Raw genomic sequence first — 18,711 nt, 5'->3', positions numbered from 1 at the left:
GTAGGTAAGAAGGATGGATCTCTGCGACCTTGCATTTATTTGCGACCTTGCATTGATTACAGAGGGCTGAACAACATCACGGTAAAGAATACCTATCCTTTCCCGTTGATGTCTTCAGCCTTCGAAAGGCTGCAGGGAGCATCAATATTCACAAAACTGGATTTACGTAATGCTTATCATTTGGTACATATAAGGAAGGGGGATGAATGGAAGACAGCATTTGATACCATGTCTTTCGGGCTGTCCAACTCCCCTGCTGTCTTCCAAGCACTAGTCAATGATGTGTCATGAGAGAGATGGTAGATCAGTAAATTTGTGTCTGCCTGGATGACACATACTGATATTTTCTTCCTCTCTCCAGAAACATGTTCGGCACATCAGACTAGTGCTCCAGAGGTTGCGAGCGAATAGGTTTTTTGTCAAGGCGGAGAAATGCGTTTTTCACGCACAGTCAGTTCCATTTTTGGGGTACATTATGTCGTTCGAGGGGATGCGCATGGACCCAGACAAATTTAAGGCTGTGGTGGATTAGCCAAGCCCAGATTTCCACAAGGCCCCGCAGAGGTTTCTGGGGTTCGCCTATCTTTATAGACATTTCATTCATAATTTTAGCCAACTAGCTGCGCCTTTGACAGCGTTGACCTCCCCCTGAATGACGTTCAGATGGTATGGTGTAGCCGAAGCTAAATTTTCATAGCTAAAGAGACGCTTCATTTCGGCTCCCATTCTTGTGGCCCCTGATCCATCACGTTAGTTCGTGGTGGAGGTGGACACGTCAGAGGTGGACGTAGGTGCGGTTCTCTCCCAGCGCTCTTCCTCGGACGACAAGATGCACCCATGCACATTTTATTCCCATCACTTATCACCAGCCGAATGCAATGACACTGGCAACAGGGAATTGTTGGCGGTCAAGCTTGCATTAGAAGAATGGCGTCACTGGTTAGAAGGGTTGGGGTTCCTTTTATAGTATGGACCTATCATAAGAATCTGGAATATATCAGATCTGCTAAAAGACTCGGTGCCCTTTTTTTCGGACGTTTGGATTTTTCTCTTTCGTACCGCCCGGGTTCTAAAAACATCAAACCCGATGCTTTATCACGTGTATTTGACTGTTCTGAACGCCCGTCTACTCCCAAGTATATTTTTCCTGAGAGACTAGTCATCTTCAAACTCAGGTGGGAGATCAAATCAAAGGTCATGACAGCCTTAGAAGGGGTAACACCTCCGCCCGGCGGTCCACAGGGTCGATTATTTGTGCCTGAGGGAGTTCGGTCCATATGATGGGGCCATGGTTGCAATGTAGCTTGTCATCCAGGAGTTAATAGAACCAAGTTCTTGGTTAAGCAACGGTTCTGGTGACCTGGTATGGCTAGTGACATCCGGGAGTTTGTTTTGGCATGTTCGGTTTGTGACTTCCAATCGCTCCCCAGATGGGTTACTCCAGCCACTGTCTGTTCCTTCGAGACCCTGGTCACACATCGCTCTAGATTTTATTACAGCCACCAATTTTTCCCAGTCTGGATTCGAGACAAAGGGGATGCGGATTTCAGTACTTGGTGGACTGGGAGGGTTACGGTCCGGAGGAGAGAAGTTGGGTTCCTGCTAGGGACATACTGGACCTTTCCCTTATTGATGATTACAATCAACAGGTGTGTGCTCCTGGGAGCTCCAGGAGGTGCTCCTAGGGGGAGGGGTACTGTCACGGTTCATGAATTCACTGTCTCACCTTTTCTGTGCATACGGTTGTGTTGGAGGCGTGGTTACTGATTACCTATCACTCTGATCACTGCCAACTGCTGCACTCATCACCGGGGCTATATTAACCTGTCTCTCACCCAGACGTGTTGTCAGTTCGTTTCAGTGTGTTTGGGGTTCCAGCTGTTCATGTGCTTCCTGGTCTACACTCTCCATTTCAGATTCCTGGATCCCGGCGTTTTGGTTCGCCCATTGCTTCCCTGCGTCGCTGTCCTGAGCGGTGGTATCCTCAGCCTGCCTGCCTGCCTCAGGGCCTGTCTTCACTCGTCTGTGCTTCATCCAGTGAACCTGTCATTGTCATTTCACGAGTACTTGAGTATAATAAACCTCTGTCATTTGCTCGCTATTGGACTCTCTGCCTTTCTTTCCACACCAAACGTAACACTATTTGAACTCATTACACTGAATAACAAAAAACTTCATACATAGTCATACATATTGCTAGTTCATAAGATGAAGGTGTAGTCTGGCACTGAAAAGTGTCTAACTAGGACCTTACGGTAATTTCCAAACAGGCACACTTACAAAATCATAGCGAGAGAAAGAGAAAATGCTCTTAGACAAAATATATTTGCTATATCTCCTCTGTCTAATATTTTTTCTGGTGAGCACTTCATCTCTGAGTCTGGTATTGATTTATAAAACTCCCGCTGTAATATTTCTAATCCCTCCTTATACGCCCAGAGGATAACAGACCAGACCTGGCAGTGTTCGGCAAGACCTACACGAGTCAAAGCAACATGAACAATGCCTGCCTGACTCTACTTATCCACACTTATAACATTAATCTGACAACAAAACAAGCACATCCAGGCATGCACACAATATATATTTGTTTCAGCATTAAAAAAAACAGATTCACTGCATTTTCACCGAGCTGAAGTAAATGTGATTAGAGGGTATGAATTGATTACTGTTAGCTTGAGCTGGAATTCTACGCTATAGGAACGACCGCATCAGTGCTCACAGATGTAGCTGCTAATTGGTTATCAGACACAGCACACACATACAAATAGATTCCAAGGGGAAGAAAGGTAACGAAAGAGAGAGAGAGAGAGAAAGAGAGTGATGGAGAGAGAGGAGTCCTGTAACGTCTGGAATTACAACTCTGCAAATCAATCTAGCACACTCAGTGTTCGCTGTGGCTGATGGAAACTATATTTTCTCATTTTTCACAGCTTTCCAAAAATATAATTGATGAAAGCAACTTAGAAAGGATCAGTAGGGATTTCATGACTCTCAAATATATACTTAATATTGTGGAATTGGAGCAGTTATATTGGGTTTAAAGATTCCCTGCATATTAAACCACAAAACCTACAGGGAATGACACACAAACATCTTCTAACAGGCCATATTCTACACATTTGTTGCTGTTTCTCCCTTTAAGTCTGCTTATATTTTTGGATCGAAACAAAACAATCTTTTCTCTCTGACCCCTATTAAATAGACAGTTATTTTTTGTTAAATTAAAATTTCCTTTTGTTTTCATTATTCTATGGGGCCTATAATACACCCGGCGCAATGTGACGCAAGGGGCAGCGCAAGTGTGTTTGCTAGTTTCAGTCCAGTGCCATTTGCATTTTCATGTCCAGCGCCACATCATTTAGTTAGCAAATACATTTGCGCTCATTTTTGCGCCCATGGGCGAGCTGGTCTAAAACAGAGCTGTGTTCAGGTGCATTGCTGGCCCATTGCTATTTTAACGAGCTGAAAATAGACTGCGCCATAGACCAACTCAAACCTATTCTAAATTCTGGCGCAATGTTTTTTCTTTGTTATTTAAAGAGCGTACACGCTGTTTATTAAACACAGGGATGCACAGCAGCACACAGACATGCCAAATATTACAAATTAAAGGATTGCAATGCATGATTTGTTTTGTAGGCTAATTAAATATATATAAATATATATATAAGAACAAAGAACACCCATTATTAATTAAGATATAGGGACAACCCTTTTAGACCATGTGCCCGGCGCGCCAAATGTTTTTCAGTCGTTAAAATAGCAAAAGTGGATTTGGACACGCCCTGAGTATACCTGTGCCGTGCACTTTACACTTTGCGTTTAGATCATTAAAATAGGGCCCAATGTATTTTCTGTATGTATGTTTACACTACCATTCAAAAGTTCAATGTCGGTAATATTTTGTGATGCTTTCTTACTTTCAGTAAGGCTGCATTAATTTTTATTTTTAAATATAGTAAAAACAGTGAATAATTATTATAATTTAAAAGAATTGTTTTCTATTTAAATATATTTTAACATTTGAATTTATTCCTTTGATGGCAGAGCTGAACTTTAAGCAGCCGTGTGATCTATCAGGAATCATTCTAATATGCTAATGTGGTGCTCAATAATCATTTCATATTATTATCAATATTGAAAACAGTTGTGCTGCTTAATATTTCTGTGGAAACATGATAATTTTAATAGTTTAATTATTTTGATAATAGTTTTTTTAATCAGTATTCCTTGATGAAAGAACAGCATTTATATATATATATATATTAGGGGTGTAACTGTAAGTGTATTTGTACTGGACCGTTTCGGTACAGGGCTTTTGGTATGGTGCACGTGTGTACAGAATGACCGAATGCAATATTGGTTATTTATTTTTATTTTTCATTATATTTTATTATATGATATTGGTTTGAGACTGAGAGTATGTTATTTAGTGGAGAACTTTGCAGCAGTATTTTATTTCCTATTCTTTCTTTCTTTATTTATTTATTAAAAAGTATTTAAAAAAAGTGTAAACAAATTGTAAAAAAAAAAAGTTTATAGTAATAAAAAACCTGCAGTTTAATGTTTGCATTTCTTTCCCTTACTGTACCAAAAATGAACCGAACCGTGACTTTAAAACCAAGGCACGTACCGAACCGTAAGTATTTTGAAAAATGGGGACATGGGTTATGTCCTCATAAGTCACCCTCTCCTTGTAATACCTGTGTCATTATGCAGAAGTACTGTCACTTTAGATCACTTTAGATCAATTTTCATCCGTGCTGGATAAATACAATTTCTTAAAAAAAAAAAAACAGTACAATATAACAGACTTTGAAATGGTACTATATATTGTTGTTCTTATATTTTTTGTGTCTTGTGTGTTAAAGTGCCCTAAGAAATTAATTTAATGCAAGGCTTTTTAAGTGAACTCCAAAAAATTATTAAAAATTTTGAAAATGAAGAAGCATGCACATTCTCTACAAACTGTGTACTAGAAACAGAAGAACAACACATCTTTCAGAGTAATCAGCAGAATGAGACTGCAGAAGAATAACCCTCTGATTTCACAGAGAAAAACAGAGCGCTGTTCTGATATGTAATTGGCAGGTGTGGCACAGATCATTTTGTAGTGCTGCTAAATGTCATTATCCTTGGTCTGTGATGATAAAGGGGAGTCAAAATTATATTTTTTTTACTTAATGGTTTTGTAGCTCCTGGCAATTTCCATGACATTTCTAAACCATCAGAGGCACAAATCCCATGTTATTAGATTCATTAATTCAATAAATGATTTTCTAACATAAAATTTACCTAGAATGAAAAGTAATGTCATATATTCAACATGTAATGAATTGTCCCACATTTTGTGTGCAATCCTGTTAGAACTGACAGCCATGACCATGTACATTTCTTTAATTTAAGGGGCAATGTCAGTAAACCAATCAGTAACCCATATTTTATCTAATTAATATTTTGTTGTTGCAAATCATCAGACATTTTCTTAAATTCTGTGACATGTTTGCTATTAAAAACTTCTTACAAAATGAATAGAAAATAGTTTAACCAATACTTAGTTTGACCCCATTAGGTTGGCGATCAGCTTTTGCTTATAAGGTTAAAGTAGTTCATCCAAAATGTTACATTTCCGGCAAATTTATAATCTTCAGGTAATTTCTTCATCAGAACAGATTTGCAGAAATTTTGCATTACATCACTTGCTCACCAGTGGATTCTTTGCAGTGAATGGGTGCCGTCAGAATGAGAGTTCAAACAACTGATTAAAAAAGCTGCATGTTCATAATAAACATTTATCATCAAGATGTCTTCAACTTAAAACAGTTGCTTCCATCAAAAAATATGAGTTCTCTAACCATTATAATTCCAGTCAAATTAATCTTTTCTGAATCAAGAGAGAAATCTGCACAGATCAAGCACTGTTTACAAGCAAAAATAGTCCAAAACAACAGAGGATGGACTTTATCACTGGAGGAAGCATTATTATGGATTATGAGCAGGTATTTTGGCCAGAAGCAATGGTTTAGTTAAAACATCTTAACTATGGATTTATTTATTTCAAATATGCAGCTGTTCACTTCACAAGATGCTAACTGATGGACTGGAGTCATGTGGATTACTTGTGGATTATTGTGATGTTTTTATCAGCTGTTTGGATTATGATTCTGATGGCACCCATTCACTGCAGAGGAAGAAGTGATGCAATACTGAATTTCTCCAAATCTGTTCCTATGATGAAACAAACTCATCTGCATCTCAGAGTAAATTTTCATTTTTGGTGAACTATTCACCTCCTTTCACTGATAATTTGTTAGAAAAATAAAAAGTATTTATTAAGAATTTCACTGCCTATTTTGTCTTGTTTTTGTGGAAAGTTCTTTTAACTGACCACATGAACCTTAACGTAGAGCCACTCACACACATTAACCGCTGAGATGCCTCATTTCCCTCTCTTCGTCACTGTCTCTTTCTAACCTTTTCTCCCTCATTTGTTCCCGTCACCTTTTACATCTCTATCTCTCTCCATCCCTCGGTCTCCCTCTGATCTGTCTGGTTAGTGTATTACCATGAGGGATATTTGAATGGTAATGGCTCTCCCATGGTTCTGAGGTTTTAATCTGTCTGCTAGGAAAGAGGAACTCTATTAATTGAAGATGGAATTGCAGCAGAGAGCTGCACTCTTTTGCCCCTCCATCTCTGGGCTGTCTGTCCACTGTCCTGAAAGCTGGGACTTGTACTAGGAAATAATCCATCATCCTTACAGACTGACAGCGAACTGACCCTCACAGTCCGGTGACAATACAATTAACATTTACAATCTGCTCAGAATGCCACAGAATGCCACTGCGCAACATGTTAGTCAATGGGTTAACGAAATTACAAGGCTGAAAGGGGAAATGATGGCAAAAACAAAGCTTGTCCATGTGAGAGTGATTACAAATGGGTCAGAACACTGACCTTCAATCAGCTTTTGCAATTCTTGCAATAGATCTGAACAGATGGGAGGTTGGCAATATAATATCAAAATGGACTTCTGTAAATTAGACTCCTGTTTTGCTGTCATTACACAAAGCATTGTCTTAACCCTTTAACTGCCCCACCAAGAAAAAAGCATTTGAAAAATGTTTTGTTTGCATTTCTTATCTCCTTATGTCATTAGTTACCACACTCAATGTATTTTTTTTCAACACGTCATATAATTTTTAAAATATCGGCCTCTACCAAATGGTTGATATGTCACTTTATGGCAAAAGTACCGGAATTCATACACATACTATGGAAATCAGAAAATATGAACTATAATGAATGATCAGAAAGTTATATTTCTCAGCAAATAGTACATTCTGACAGCAGAAAGGATTATCTGAAAACATTAGCTTAGCTTTTCTACGTTTACCATAAAGTGACAAATCAACCATTTGGTTGAGCAGGCAGTTAAAGTGTTAATTAGTATTTTTGTCCCAATTTTTGATATCTTAACATCCTCAAAATAGGATCAATTTGCTTATCTTGAGTTAAGTTTATTTCACTTACCCTACTGGTAAATAGTGCTTTAATCATAAGCCTCACTAAAGATAAGGGACAGGTATCATAAGAGAGTTTTCAAAGCTAAAAGAGAAGCATGAGAGAGATGGAAAGACAATCAAATAGAGATTATTTACTGCAGCGCATGGCATAAAGCAAACACCCTCGGCTATGCACTGCAATGTATCACAGTGAAATGCCATAGACTTCAGTGCCAGAAAGATCATAAACTCAGCAGAAGCAGACCTACAGAAGACTCTGCATCTGAAACATGCCATTAGACACACCCCTGTGTTCCTCAAGCCCTCTGAACGGCAGGACCCTGAAAAGCTGTCGCACATGTCTGTGACTCACCACACGTCCTCAGAATCCTCGTCGCACTCAGCCCCAAACTGACAAATGTCGCATGTTGATGTCTCCTTTTGACTGATCTCGGCTGAACCCTCATTAACTGGAAAGAGAGAGAGAGAGAGAGAGAGAGAGAGAGAGAGAGAGCATATTAGATGAGAGATCTTGAGAGCTGCACTTGAAGGGGTCATGTTATGAGGAATCAAATTTTTGGGGTTTATTTGATTTACATTAGTACTTAGTCAAAAGTGCAAGTGAAGAACATTTTTTAGATAAAATATGCGTAATTACACATGCAATTTGGTAAAAATTATGTATTAAAAATATTATATGTTTATTTAGGATACCAAAAATGCTAGCTGTAAAATGAGCCTTGGTAACACAAAAAATAGGCCATTTTATTCTTAAATGAATTACATTTATTACATTTACTTTCCATTGCAGAATGTGATTTATCCTGTTTGGCTATATATATAACAAGAGTTATAACTACAAGATATAATTATATATTGTTAATATACCAGTCCACTTGAACTTAACAGAGTCTGCTTTGTAACTTAAAATATACTGATAATCACTATTATGCATGTGGTAAAGTAGGAAACCATTAGGAATCTGAGTGCATCATTAGTGATTAGATGTGATTAGATATCACCTTTCCATAAAATCAGCCAATATTTTTAATATAGACAGTGCACAGCGACAAAACCATAAATCATGACACTACAATACATTAACTAAATACCAGAAAATGCAACACATAAAAAAAACATCCTAGTGTACATTTCTTACAACAAAATAAGAAGAAACTAAACTATTTAAATTAAATCATAATCATATGTGATGTGCCACGCAGGGAATTCTGGGAATGTTCTTTGAACATAAATTACACAGTAAAAGTATTCCTGTGGCTCAGTGGTAGAGGACTGCGTTAAGTATGATTACATAATTAGTTAATTGTTGTTGGAGACCAGCCCACTGGTTGCAGTATCATCCAAGCTGCCCCTCTAAAAAATAAAAATGTAACCGTAAAAGTGATGCGTTATTGATGACAAACAACCAGACACTTACAGATGAAGACACCTCACCTTAGTGGTTTATTCTGAAAAAGGAATGTTGTTTGGTGTGTATTTGAAATGTAATCTAAGCTAGAATAGTGCCTCTGACTAAAACACTGTAATTAGGACAGTGCTAATTGAAAATGTGCAGTGCTTGAACCGATATTGGCAGTAAACATAGCATGTGAGTTTTTCTGAAGGGCTAAATATGGGTCAAGCAGCAGCTTTTTATCTGAAAAATTGCAGCTTTGAGTGGGTGTAAAGGAACAGCCTTATTTTCTACACATTATGGACTATAAAGTGTCAGTTGTCAGGGATAGTGTATAGTGTTGCTAATTAAAGTTAGACAAAGCATTTAAGCTAAAGTGGAGATATAAGCTATGGGCTAAGATGAGTTTTGTGAAGAATCACTTCCTTCTTGTCACTTACAATCAAATGCAGAATGTTAGTTCATAATGCATGATGAATCTGATAGTTTGGACTACAGCTATCCATGGATTCCTGTGATTGTCAAATCAGTGCGGATCTGCCTAGCTACACAAAGATTTCTGATAATGAGAAGAAAGTTCTATAAGACGTATATCGAAGTATATGTCTTCTGCAGAAGCAGCATTTCTGCTGCAATTATAGCCAGACCCTCTTTTCTTAGTTTACAGATATGATTTACAGTAAATATGCGGGACTTTGAAGTTTCCATCCAAATCGAACCCTACAGCTCTGAATATTATTCCTAATTCCAAAGTCTTTTTAATTCACTTGATAATCAAAAACTAGGCATTATCATATGTCCATCCCATAAATTACCCTATTTTGGGGATAGTACACCCATCATTTACCCATCCAGTATGATTAAAAAAGAAGACATTTTGAATCCCTGTGGGTTTTATTACCAACATCGTTCTGTATATGAGGGTGAGGGTGTGTAAATTTGGAAAATTTTCATTTTTGGGACAACTATCCTTTTAAAACCATTTTCTTGAATTTCCAGCAACAAATATATATATATATATATATATATATATATATATATATATATATATATATTCTGATACTTGCATTCAAATACTTCCCTATGAAAAATGTATGTAAAACAGTAGTATTTTAGAATTCACAGCATTCATTAAAGCATTCAATTTTTCCTTTCTCATTGGAGTGTTACAATCTTTTGGTGCATAAAGAAGATCTGTAAAGTTGCAAAGACTAAAGTCTCAAATCCAAGAGATATTCTTTATCAAAGTTAAGACTCTGCCACACCCCCAAAACAGCTCATTAAAAACAAGCCCCCACATGTCTACATCACTAAGTGGCAATATTTGCATAATGGCGACTTAATGTTCAAGCAAAGAAAAAATACATGGTTTCTGTAACCGCAGTTAGTGTTGAAGCAGTCATGTCAGGGAGATGTTGTTTGTATCTAGGCAAAAGCAAAAGCACTTTATTTGGCCTTCCGAAAGTAGATGCATTTAGGAATCTTTAAGATTACTTACAACAGAACAGAAACACATTTTATGAACCATTTCATGAACCTAGGAGAGGAGGTCATTCTGACTTTGCTTCTTCAATCAGGAGCTTCTGAATGAGCTACTGTAAGTATGTTTTGTTATTAGTTCAAGTATTCGCTATTGACAGTTCAAATGTGGAGTTTTGCGCATTGTGTATGTGTGTGTTTGTGTGTGTGTGTGTGTGTGTGTGAGAGAGAGAGAGAAAGAGAGAGAGAGAGAGAGAGAGAGAGAGAGAGAGAGAGCGAGAGAGAGAGAGAGAGAGAGAGACAGATTGACACAGTGGAGTCAGCTGTCTTAACAGTCTGTGGCTTGTTTTCCGCAAACACATATGAGATTCATCACTGTGTCTGTCACGCCACTCTGTTCCGCTTTTGTGCTTGAGCTGATGGTAAAACTAAGGACATTATTAACTGTCTGTACATTTAATTTGAAAGAAGGGGGTCGCGATTATGGAAAGGTGTTTTATAAATGAGATGTGGACATGACTGCAGCTGACAATGAGGCTGAAACCAGCACATCCAGTGAGAAGGCTTTGACTTTAATTTTACTTAATATTATTTTATTTATGCGTTACACTGAAGAAACCTTTTGGAGTATATTGTTGTCTTTTTTTTTTTTTTTTTGATGTGTTGATTTTTATTTTGGTTTCAGAAAATTAGCATGATTGCTCTCCTCACAAATCAGCTCTTTCTTGTTTTTTGTTTTTGTTTTTTTATGTGTTTTCTGTGCCTCGTCTTGCCTCCTTGCCTCTGCTTGTTTGCTCAGCTTCTCCACAATGTTACAGTTTTTGACTGCCATGTCTCTTTGACATACATCTTTTGGCCTGTATTTAGTGTAAGTAAAATACTTAAGTACTGTTAAAATCAGATACTCTAATACTTTTACTCAATGTGTTTTGGAATTGGTGACTTGTAAGGTCACTGTAAGGTATCTGTACTTTTACTCAAGGATGGTTTTCAGGTACTCTTTACCTCTCTGCACCAAATACACAGAATAATGATCTTTAAAAAAGCATCATATGACCCCTTTAAATAGTAGATGAGAGGTACTTGGATGACATACTACTTCCATTAAGATTCTGAATTGAACATCTGATGAACACTTTACTATCCCATGAGACCATAGGAGAAGGTTTGTGAATTGCAGAGAAGCAACACAGCTGATGCCATAGGTCACATGACAGTGACAACATGGCGGAGGTAGTGTATCCATATTTCATTCACACTCCAGACCTTCAAACTATAAAGAGTGTACTTTTTGAACAAGCATGAAGTAAGTTCTTATTTAATATATGTGTTTTGTGACGGATTAAGATACAATATTTTGTAACATATTGGACACATAAGCTCTCACGTTCCACCATACTATTTCTCTCAGGTTATCAAAAGTTTGATTTAAATTCTGTATTTTTAAGAAGCACCGCTTGTATCTAAATGTCTCATTTTTCTTAAGGAGTCAGTTGTCAAAGAATGGAATTGGGTGTGTTTTCATCATTGCATTTACTTGTGTGTGTGTGTGTTGGAAGACTCTTGCGTTATATCTCTGCTCAGTTATATGAGGCGCTTGGTTATGTGAGAGCGAGGAGGAAGTGTTGTTTCCACGTCGATAGAACATATCTGATTTTGTGCGTGTGTATGTGTGTGATTTAGAATGTATGAGCCAGAGCTCATCAATGATTTACACTCAGACACTAAAACATGTTTGATCTTCCTGGAGGAGCTGCAATGCTTTCCTCAAGCTAAACTCTTCTCTTGAGCCACACCGATCTGTCTTTAAGTGGCTGCACCCCCTCCATCCTTCTCTCCTCCTGCCCTTTTCTTTTCTATTTCCCTCCCTCCCTTCCTCACTTCAGTTCCCTGTCTCTCGTCTTTCCCACAGTAGCTACATTTGTTCACATGTTCTGCACTGTCCATCTCCTGTGTCATCCCTGTTTAATGGCTTTCAGATGTCGCATTCTTTTTTTATATTCTCTCTTATTTCATTGCTTTTCTTCTCATCCTCAATTTCCTGTACTGTTTTTCTGTTGTTCCATTCTTTTCCAGTCCCTCGTCTTATGTTTATCACCTCCTGATCAGTCAATTGAATGGGCATGATGGCTAGCCGTTCAGCAATAATTGAATAAATAAGAGCGGTTAACTATTTTTAACTAAACGCCGTTCTTTTGAAAGTTCTATTCACCTAATACTAAAAAGAATATCACAGTTTGTACCAAAATATAAAGCAGCACGACTGTTTTCAACATTGATTAGAAGAAGAAATGTTTCTTGAGGACTAAATCAGCATATTAAAACAGAATCATGTGACACTCAAGACTGGAGTAATGATTCTGATAATTCAGTTAAATAATTTATTTCACAATATTGTTGTTTACTCTATTTTTGATCAAATAAATGCAGCTTAAATACTTTTTTTTATGTCATTCTTTTTAGTGTAATTGTAGCCAACGAATTATTAGACGCAAAATCACAGAGAGAGTTTTAGCATTCTAGAAGCATGCTTTATTACACAGTAAAGTTCCTTTCACATGACTCACATCAGATTTGCCCAATAAATTGAACTCTAGGAGCTATTACCTCCAGCAGTACACTGCGTGCCATTCAATGCATCACTCAAAGTTCCTACAATTTAAAACTGGACCCTGTTTGCCGTGACCTTTTAAAGCACAGCCAGAGATTACTGGAAAATTCACGTGATGAATGCAATTGCAGGTCTTAAGTTTGAGATGTTTGTACATGCTTTTGCATCTCTGATGATGCCTTTTAGAGTTTTAAAAGCAATGAGATATTTTTAAAACTGTCAAACTTCGAAGAGATTTTGAATTCTTCTTAATTTCATTTAATTCAGTTATATTTACCTTTATATTTCCAACAACAACAACCCAGTTCTTAAAATCATGTAAATGTAAATTGATCTGAATCCATTTTTGACGGGTGTTTTTTCCTTACTGGAGTGTATTGAATCAATTGCCATGCCCCTTTTATATTCTTATCTTAAGCTTAAATACATGCTTTCGCTCTTTACTGTGTGTGCACTACTGCTTTCTTGGTACATACAAGTATTGTAGCAACCTCATATAATTCGTAACTCTGTCTGCAATTCTTTTCATGTGGTGGTCAAAAGGGCACGTGGCGCTTGCACTAAAGCCTTGATGTAAAGTCATATGAAAAGCCGATGTATGAAATTGAAAACCTATTTTGAAAACCTATCTGAATACTGCACAGTATGCATATTACAAAACAAGTGGTAACTGAAGTAGTTGCCAGTACTTTTTTTTTTTTTTTTTTAAGTACTAGACCACTAGGTGTTCCATTCCAAACATAGTCTCTCCCTCTCCATTTCTTGTTTCACATTCATTTGGTCGGCTGAACTTTTCTAATATTTCAGAGTAGATATATCATCCCTCCCTTCAGAACCTCCCTCCCTCTCTCTCTTTCTTCTGTTTTTCTCTCCTGATCTTCCCATCACCCCATCCAGAATCTCTTTTTAATTAGCCATGCTCTAGAGTGAAATTCTTCATCCAAGATTCACTTCATAAATACTGCTGGCATATCCCCATCTATCAGGAGAGGCAGACAGAAGCTGCTGTCATCTGAACTCAGTATGAGCATTTGTGTGTGTGTGGATGTGAACAGACAGAGCGAGATATGAGATCATTATTGTAATGCTCTGTATTAATTAGAGATAAGTTGCAAATACTCACCATCATCCCCTGATCCAGAGCCAGCATCTACAAAGCAGAAAAACAGATGGTCAGGACCACAAGCGTCATGTCCATTTAAACGGATTTCGTTGTATTTTTGAATCAATTCTAAATGCAACTTAAAAATAAAAAAGACAATATATTTGATAATTAGGTTGCATGCTCATAGATACAAAAGGTGTTTGTCTGCAACACTGTGGCAAAATCATTCATCCACACATATAAATCCAATCTGGCCAACTGAGTCCAGATCATTTGCATTAAATTGAAAATTTTGTGATCATCTCCCCACCCTGAACAAAACTAGTGGGTGAAAGAAAAATAACTATAGAGGGAAATGTATACATTAGAGTGGAAAGGGAGGGTGGAATGGGAAAGGAGCTTGGCTGTAACCTCATTTCCAATTTTTAGCACTTATAAATCGGCCCTCTGGCTGCATCTGTACCTCTCAAAATATAAATAATGGAGTTCTTGTGGTCTCATTTGAGATGAAAACAAAAAGTAGCCCCAGATAACCCCACTTTCTCTCTCTCAAGTTCAAGGGCACAGCCGCTATGACTAGACTGTATCATGCTCTCTCGCTCTCAGTCTTTCTCACCATCCGCCCTTGGGCTCGAATGCAGCTTTGGGAAAATCTGACATTCATCAATTTGTTATGATGGAGAGGAGCAGCTTATAGCTCTGTGCCCTCCCATCAATCACCCCACCAATTATTCCCCGCCCAGAACAAATATAAATCTTCGTTTGAGATGGCCACAGGACGGCGAGGCCTTAATGTGTTATTCCTTTAAATTCCTAACTGTGCCTCTCCTGCTCCTCCGCAAAAGTACTTTTCTTAATAGCTATTTTTGTCTTGTTTTTCAGGAAAATAGCTCCACCTCTCTAAGTAAGGGTTAATGCAAAATAATTCGTTTTAGCTTAATAACTGATGGTATTCTATTAATAAAATGTAATCTATGGAGATTGCAATACAAAAGCTGGGCACCATTTCATTTCATTAAAGGGGTCATGTGATGTGATTTCAAGTTTTCCTTTCTCTTTTGAGTGTTACAAGCTGATTGTGCATAGATAAAATCCCTAAAGTTGCAAAGACTAAAGTCTCAAAACCAAAGAGATATTCTTTATCAAAGTTAAGGCTCATCCATGCCCCTATAAAAAAGCTCAAAATAATGATCTTTAAAAAAGCATCATATGACCCCTTTAATCTTTTTAGGCGAGTACCAGATAGGTGTGTCATGTAATATTTTAATATGACATAATTTGTATTGAAATGGATAGTTCACCCAAAAATGTAAATTCTGTCATTCCAAACCCATAAGACCTTCATTCATCTTTGGAACACAAATGAAGATATTTTTTTATGATATCTGGGAGCTTTCTTACCCTGCATAGACAGCAATGCAACTGAAACATTTTATGGTATAGAAAGGTAGAAAGGACATCAATAAAATAGTCCATGTGACATCAGTGGTTCAAACATAATGTTAAGAAGATGCGAAAATACTACTCGTGCACACATAAAACTTTATTAAGTGAATAATGACTTTATTAAGTGATTTTTTTTTTCTCCTCTGGGTGGGTGTTTGCCACCATTCATGAGAGTTCCACAATATATGTGTGTGTGCATTTGCCTGAATTTGTCATTATTTAAATAAAAAACAAAATTTTTATTTAGGGGTGGCAGAGGGGGTGGTTCACCCAGGGCGCCATACAAGAGAGACTGGTTAATAATATTTATGTGGACACACACACACACACACACACACACACAGGCCACTTACTGGCCACTTTATTAGGTAGCTGCACGTTAACACAAATATCTAATCAGCCGACCAAACTCAATGCATCAAGGCATGTAGAAGTGGCCAAGAAAGTCTACTGAAGTTCAAACTGAGCAACAGAAAGGAAGAAAGGTCATTTTTGTGACTTTGAATGTGTTATGGTTGTTGGTGTCAGACAAGCTTGCTGATCTCCTGGGGTTCGAGTTGATAGAAAGGCAACAGTAACTCTGAGGTATGCAGAAGAGCTCTGAACACACAACCCCTCAAACTCTGAAGCAGATGGGCAACAGAAGGAGAAGACCATACCGGGTGCCACTCTTTTCAACTAGGAACAGGAAGCTGAGGCTACAATTTGTAGACAACAGAAGACTAGAAAAAGTTTGATGGGTCTTGGTTTTCTTTACTGTACTGAATATCTTCGTTTGATTTACTCAGTCATATTATTTGTCAATTACACAGCAAAATTGCTTCTCTTCTTAACCTGATTTTTTTGCTATAATTTTTTGCAAATCTCTAAATTACTATCTCCAAGAATAAATGATGTATGGTGTACATGTCGATCAAGCATGTTGAACAGCATTTTTATATTGAAACTGTGGTTCCCAGCATGCTTTGCATGGAACTTTGTGAGGAATGGCTTCATTGTTTAATATCCAATTCTGTTTAGATTTTTGTTGGATTTAGAATGGTTTCATTTAGACTGGGTAACTATTATGATGAAGAGTGCAGTTTAGAAAGAAAAGAAAATGCTAACAATCTTTTGTAATTCAGTGATGTAATGCAAAACATAACCAGAATAAATGAATCCTGTCAGGAAAGCATAAAATATCACTTTGAGACTACTTTGACTAATTGCATCACTTGATGTCAAAGTAACATGAACAAATTATGTTTGAGTAACTTAGTTGATTCATGAGGAACCATATACATGATTAAATCATGTAAATCCATTAAAAAACAATAATAAATAAAAGAACAGATTAAATAAATTATATTTTGCAGTGTCCCCTTTCTCAACCTTTCAGTTTCTCACTTTCTCTTGTTCTATTTCCCAAACTTCTGTGTCCCATGCTGGGTCACAGGTAACACAAATAGTCTGAGCTATGCAGATGAGTCTGTGGATGTTCATATTCATGAGGCGGTTTTAATGAGGGACTCAAATACAGGTTCACATTACTCTGAACCTGTGACATTTCGGCAGTCTGAAATAGAGAGAGAGGCGGGGGCTATGTATTCAGCATCTAATTTCTCCATTTTCAATCTCCAGATCATTCCTTGTTTCCTTTGCTGATCAGACCAATCCCCGATGCAGTCATGATCTTCCATAATTAGCCAAATTATTTGTCTGGGTCTGTCCTTCTGGTATTACATCAGTATCTCTCTCTCTCTCTCTCTCTCTCTCTCTCTCTCTCTCTCTCTCTAACCATTGCTCTCAAACTGCTCTGTGGGGAGCGTCTAGATATTCTGATGGATTTTTCAAAATTGAGAACTTTTCCGATTCCATCTTCCTCCAGCACACACACACACACAACCACAGAGAGAGAGAGAGAGGGGGTCTGATTTATAACTACATCTTCATCTTTCTCTTTACAAGCAATGGGTGATCAATTTGAGAACAGTGTGACCTGTGTTTATTCTCTCTCCAAACACACACTCAGATTTGTGCATCCCTATATAGCACACACAATGATTTGTGATTTGTGAGGAAATGTAGCCCACTTTACTTGACACTGATTACTGCCTTTGCCTCTATACAAATGCACATCTCTGCATCACACACACATACACACACACACACACACACATACACACACATATGACTGTTCTTCTACCATGGTAGGGACTCCACATTTCACAATCCATTTTATTTTTATTTTTGCTAGATATGTTTGTACAACTATTATCTAATATAAAATTTAACTAGCCTGAAAAGTATTTTTTTTAAACACATCTAATGTGCCCCATTTAAAATGGGAATTATGGCCTGTTTGAAATCTACAGTATAATTTCTGATCATTGAAGAAAACAGACATTTTTTAGTTGAAGCATTTAAATGTGTCTCACATTTTGCATTATTTGTCTCCATTACAAAACCTTTTGTTTTGTAAATGCTCTTTAAAATTGTCAGACACAAAGCAATAACATTATTTGGACTCTACAGCATGGCAGGAAAGTAAATTATTGCATTTTATATTCTAATTTTTTACACACATTTGTAGTGTTGACAGATTTAATCCTATAACCCAAGGTACTGAAAGAAAAAAAGTTATCAGATAAATGTTTTTCTACAATTTAGTTTAGGGACCCTAGTGAAAAAAAAAAAAAAACGTTATACTTAAGTATAATTTATTTGTATCTACTTTAGTATAACTAAATATATTTGTTGCACACTATAAATTGATTAACTTAAGGTCTACTAAATTAGAACAACTCATTTTGTACTAAATGCATTTTAGTTTTGCAAAAGCAGTGCTGAAGTTCAACTAAAGTTGTATTAAATATACTTGTTTGTGCTAAAGTGGAACAATTTCCAAGTATACTTACAGTAAGTACACTTTAAATAATATACACTCTATTTAATTTTTGAAAAGCAGAACTCATTCAGAATAAACTTCAAATGTATTGTGGTGACATTATAATTGCAATTCAATTACTCTGTAAAAGTGTTACATTAATATACTAATAACAAACTGAGGTCATACTATCCCTTACTTTTAGTGACTATAAAATGCATTGCAATGGCATTCCAAGTAAACCTGAAGTGTGCTAATGGTACAATTATTGTGTGCTTCTAA

At 37.0% G+C, this 18,711-nt stretch overlaps 1 protein-coding gene across 2 annotated transcripts in view; it reads right to left on the bottom strand.

Moving 5' to 3' along the window:
• Positions 1-18,711, bottom strand: part of LOC113050880 (tomoregulin-2-like) — a 63,588-nt gene that overhangs the window by 15,046 nt on the left and 29,831 nt on the right. For both annotated transcript variants that reach the window (XM_026214297.1, XM_026214298.1), the window contains exons 4-5: positions 14,136-14,162; positions 7,882-7,978 (exon numbers count right to left, since the gene is read on the bottom strand). In XM_026214297.1, coding sequence (XP_026070082.1) covers positions 7,882-7,978; positions 14,136-14,162 — 124 coding nt within the window. The remainder of the gene's footprint in view (positions 1-7,881; positions 7,979-14,135; positions 14,163-18,711) is intronic.

This window comes from Carassius auratus, chromosome 31 (assembly GCF_003368295.1).
Source record: "Carassius auratus strain Wakin chromosome 31, ASM336829v1, whole genome shotgun sequence".
Taxonomy (NCBI): Eukaryota; Metazoa; Chordata; class Actinopteri; order Cypriniformes; family Cyprinidae; genus Carassius; species Carassius auratus.
This window is presented reverse-complemented; position numbering and strand designations above follow the sequence as displayed.